We start from the raw sequence: 5,390 nt of genomic DNA on the forward strand, positions 1-5,390 counted from the left end.
TGCCTTCCCCTCCCTCTCTGGCCGGGTTTCGCTGTGTCTGACCTGGAAGATGACTCCTTTGCTGTTATCCGAGGTGACCTTGCCCAGTGATGCCTTCCCCTCCCTCTCTAGCCGGGTTTTTCTGTGTCTGACCTGGAAGACGACTCCTTTGCTGTTATCCGAGGATATTTAACATAAAAAAAAAACCCAATGGAAGAAATAGCAACTGTTGGCAAGGAAATTGGAGCCCTGATCTATTGCTAGTGGAAATTAAAAATTATATAGGCATTATGGAAAACAGTCTGGAAGTTTTAAAAATGTTAAACATAGTACTAACTTATGAAGCCAAAATTCCCAATTCTGGATCTATGCTTGAAGAATGTGAAAGACAAATGCACACCATTGTTTACTGCAGCACTTTCACAATAGCCAACAGGTAGAAAGAACCTAAATGTCCGCTAGCAGATGAATAGATAAACAAAACATGGTCCATATAAACAAATGAAATACTACTCAGATAAAACGAAAAATAAAATATTGGACTGACCCACTGAAAGGTCAACTATGAGTTGGTTCTGACTTGACAGCACTTAACAACAGCAACAGCCTATATATACATAGAAGATATATGTATAAAATAGATATTTATGGCACATAACAACAAATACACACACATACATATAAACCAAGAAGTTGTTGTCCCAAACAGAACAAGAGAGCAGCACTTCATGGTTTAAAATCAGGAAAAGATGTGCATCAGGGTTGCATTCTTTCTCCACACCTATTCAATCTGTCTGCTGAACAAATCATTCGAAAAGCTGGACTCTATGATAAAGAATGTCATCAAGATTGGAGGAAGACTCATCAACAACCTGCATTATGCAGATGGCACAACCTTCTTTGCAGGAAGTAGACTTGAAACACTGCTGAAGAAGATGAAAGACTACAGCCTTCAATATTGATTATATTTCACAAAAATTCTCACCACTAGACTAATAGGCAACATCATGACAGATGAAGAAAAGAGTGAAGTCATTATGGATTTCACTCTACTTGGATTCACAATTAGCACTCATGGTAGCAGCAGTCAAGAAATCAAAAGAATTGAGGGACACAGTGATTTTAATGATGGACTTGAGCATATGGGAGATGATAAATCTGGCACAGGACAGAGCAAGGTTCAAATCTGTCGTCCATAGGACTGCTATGAGTTGTGATCAACTTCAGTGATACCTAACAGCATAAGGGTCTTTTGTTTATATCATTTGTATTCCAGACATCAACTATTTAATATGTCTTGAACGCATGTTCAATCTATTTGGGACTGCAAAAGGCAGTAAAAACTTCAATTTCTTAATGGAACACAGCAACAAATACACACACACACACACACACACACACACACACACATACACACATACAAACCAAGAACCTGTTGTCCCAACTTGAGTGGTTGGTTCATATATTTGAATAATAGTTGTATTTACAGGCCTTCCTTTTATGAGAGTGTGTGTATGTGTGTGTGTGTGTACACATATAAAACCTATCACTGAAGATAGATCTTTAAATGTTTTTGTCTATGAATTTGCTGTGACACTATTCATCTTCAATTTGTCATTCCCAGTATAGTAAATTGTATAATTGTCTGATTCAAAATGACCAATACCAGGCCATCTCGGCTCACTCATGCCTAGGATGTCAATCTCTATGTGTTTTATTTCACTTTTTATAATTTCTATTTTTCCCGAGATTCATACTTTGTACATTCTGTGTTCCAATTATTAATGGCTGTCTCCTCATATTTAGTTTTGTCACATCAGTATACGAAGGTCCTTCATTGAGTGAAAGCTCTAATCTAACCATGTCATTAAGACAGACTTGACTTTGAGGAGACGGCTCTCTCCCAGTTGCATATTGAGTGCCTTTCTGACTGGAGAGGCTCATTTTCTAGATGTAGATTTTAAAAACATACTAGATGAGGGAAAGAATTATCTAAAAGAAATATATAATTTTTATTTGCATTACAATGGTTGAGAATAAGGGGTGCATAGTGAAGTGGACTGGGCACAAGGTGAGGGAGGAAATTGTGCGACAATGAAAGAATCTTTTTAAAGAGAAAAGGCAAACTGGAGAGGGGCTAGGGAGGAAAATGTGCAACAATGAATGAATGGAAATCCAGGTTTTCTGTAAACTTTCATTAAACTATCAATAAAATTAAAAAGAGAAAACATTCTACTGTTATTCATAGAGTTTTCAAGGGTTTGTTATTTCAGAAGTGAATTCCTGCTTCTTTGTCTTAGTCTGGAAGCTATGCTGAAACCTGTTTACCATGGAAGCCCATGCTGGTATTTCATAGCAACACATAGCCGCCACAGGATGGGAAAGTGACAGATGAGTGGTAGACAGAACTATGTACATTTCCCCTACTTATGTATGAAGTGAGTTTATGCCCATGATTATGTTAAGATTGTACTCTGGGGTTTTGCCCTTTATTCCCATGATTTGGGTAATTGCTCTTAAAAATAATGACCCAAATTTTTCGTGCATATGTCCTCAATTAATGCAGGAGATAAGAGATAAAATTTTAAAGTTATCTTTGCAAGTTATATATAATATTGTACTTGGGGCGCAAAGGGCATTATTTCTGTGATTGCTCTTCAGAGAGACTAAGTACATTAGTGTTTATCCATTTGTTTAGCAGAAGATGTGCTTTTGTTGTGTTTTTCTTTACTCTCAAAGAAAAATGAGAGGAAAAAAAGAAGAAGAAAAAGTAAAAGAAGAGGAAGAGGTTTTGCTAGTACCAAAGATCACTGGAGAAATTCCTGAAAAAGAATGGTGTCCTCCTTCTGACCCGAACTTCTCCCTTTATGTCTCTGAAGTGACCAAAACAATCCTACCCATAACTAACATGAAGGAAAAGATTGAGGCTCTTGCAAAGTAAGTTGTTTATATATTTCTATATGCAGGTATGTAGCATGCCTTATGAAATAGGGTGTTATATGAAAGTTATATAAACACAGTATCATATAAAATGCATATGCTTGCTTGCATTTGATACACAAAGTAATCTCCTTGAAAGCAACGCTAGCTATCCATTAATGTCTGGAGTCTCAGGGTTTACAAACTTGGGCTTGCAATTGGCTGCCCCTGGGCACATAACTCTCTTTGAACAGCCCCCCTCCACTCACAGGAAACACCAAGGATGAAGTCGAATGTCCATAGCCCAGTGTCTTCCCACAGGCACTAACCTGAAGACAGCAAAGTAGGGCATGCACTAATGGCAGCTGGAACAGCCACAACTTGGCTGGGGTCAAACAGCTCGAGGGCTGCAGCCAAGCTTGGCAGCCTCGTGAGCCAAGCTGTAGCTGCTGCAGTAAACTCAACACCAGCCCTGCCTCCTGGCACCTTTCCAAGCAAGCTCTTCCTCCCTGTGCCACTGAAGTCCATGCAGACAGACCTTGCCTGAGCTGCCATCGTGTTGCATATACCTGTATTTTCTTTATCTCTGGAAAATGTTTTCAATATTAGCATTTTGATCTCTTTATAAAGCTTTAAGATAAATAAACCACAGTAAAACAGAATTTATGTAGTGTCCTAGCTCTGATTGCAAATCAGAAAAACTATAACATGTAAATGTTCTTAATTTCTATTTGAGTTCATATTTCCATCAGATATCATAGCTAGAAAGCGGAACATTACTTGGAGGAAAAAAAAAATATCTTTTTCTCCAGTGAAGCATCTTTCAGTGTGATCCTGAAGATGTTCTTAATGACTCAGAAGTTTGAAAGTTAAATAATTTCTTGTATGGTGTATGGAGTGCTCACAATTTAAAGGAATCCTACTATAATTTATTTGGAGGCTCATAAGTTATTTTCTAATATAAATAATCATCCCTTATTTCCTGTTATGTCTGACTGTCTTGTGTTTCACATTTCTTTGAAGTAGGGGTGTAAGTATTCTAGAGAGATGGCTGCTTGAGCAGGCTCAGAGGTCAGTGTAAGCATTACTGCCTTCCATAATGGTTGCACCATTTCACATTCCCATCAACAGTGAATTAGGGTTCAAATTTTTTCACAACCTTGCCAGTGTTTGTTGTTTGCTGCTTTGATAAACTTTGCTATTGTTACTGGAGTGAGATGATATCTCATAATTGTTTTGATTTACATCTCTCTTAGAACTAGTAATTTTAAACATTTCTTCATGTGTTTGTTTGCCATCTGAATATGTTCTTTGGTGAAGTGTCTGTCCATATACTGTGCCCATTTTGCGACTGGGTTGTTTATCTTGATATCGTTGAGGTGATGGACTATTCTATAAATTTTAGATATAAGTTCCTTATCAGACATGTCATTACCAAATTTTTTTTTCCCAGTCTGTGGCTTTCCTTTTTTACCCGGTTAGAAAAGTTTTTGGATGCACACAGGAATTTGATTCTTAGAAGATCTCACTCATTTATTGTATTCTCTCCTGGTTTTAAGTTTTTCAATATTCTTGGCAAACTGTTCATGTTGTGGATTAGGGCTTCTAGAGTTCTTCCAAGTTTTTCTCTGATGAAGTTTTGTCCAGGTCCTTAATTCACTTTGAGTTGGTTTTTGTGTATAGTGTGAGGTGTGGGTCTTGCTTGAGTTTTCTACAGATAGTTTTCCCAACACAATTTAGTAAAAAAGGCTGTATTTCCTCACTTAACTGATCTAATCTCCTTGTCAAAAATCAGTTGACCATAGGTAGATGAGGTAATTTCTGGGTTTTCAATTCTATTCCATTTACCTAAGTGTCTGTCACTGTATCAGTACCATGCTGTCTTGACCACCATGGCTGTGTAGCTGGATTTGAAATCAGGGAATATTATGTCTCCCACCTTCTCTTTTACAGGAGTGCTTTGCATATTCGGGGTCTCTTTGCATTTCACTTGTTTTATTGACGCTTTAAGCATTATGTAGTGAACGTCTTTGTCCATTGTGATGATTTTGAATCTATTTTATCAGAGATTAATATTGCTACTCCTGCCTTTTTATGGTTGCCATTTGTTTGATATATTTTTTCCTTCTTTTTCTTTTTTAGTCTTTCCTTAACTTCACTTTTCAGATGTGTCTTATACACAGCATATTGATGAGTTTTGATTTTGGTGTTTTGTTATTGGGGGTTTTTTTTAGTTGTTGTGTTTTTTGGTTTTGGGGTTTTTTTAATCCAATCTGCTACTCTTTTTCTCTTCAGTGGTACATTTAAGCCATTCACAGTCAGTGTAATTATTGAGAGGCAAGGTTTTATTGTTATCGTTTTGTTGAGTTCTTTTTGATGTTGTTGCTGCTTACTTTGGTCCATTCTGGTTTCTGTGACACTATAAGAAGCACCTCTCAAACTGTTTCCTGCACTGCTGGTCTTATTTTTGCTTCCTTTCTTTCCTTCCTTCT

The 5,390-nt window shown here is 37.2% G+C and overlaps 1 protein-coding gene across 1 annotated transcript in view; it reads left to right on the top strand.

The window, feature by feature from the left end:
- The window catches only part of ARMC3 (armadillo repeat containing 3), a 135,079-nt gene that overhangs the window by 112,513 nt on the left and 17,176 nt on the right, over positions 1–5,390 (top strand). Inside the window, 1 exon segment of the mRNA XM_006903683.1 lies at positions 2,719–2,916. Coding sequence (XP_006903745.1) covers positions 2,719–2,916 — 198 coding nt within the window.

This window comes from Elephantulus edwardii, unplaced genomic scaffold (assembly GCF_000299155.1).
Source record: "Elephantulus edwardii isolate Elephantulus edwardi_28Jun2011 unplaced genomic scaffold, EleEdw1.0 scaffold00054, whole genome shotgun sequence".
Taxonomy (NCBI): Eukaryota; Metazoa; Chordata; class Mammalia; order Macroscelidea; family Macroscelididae; genus Elephantulus; species Elephantulus edwardii.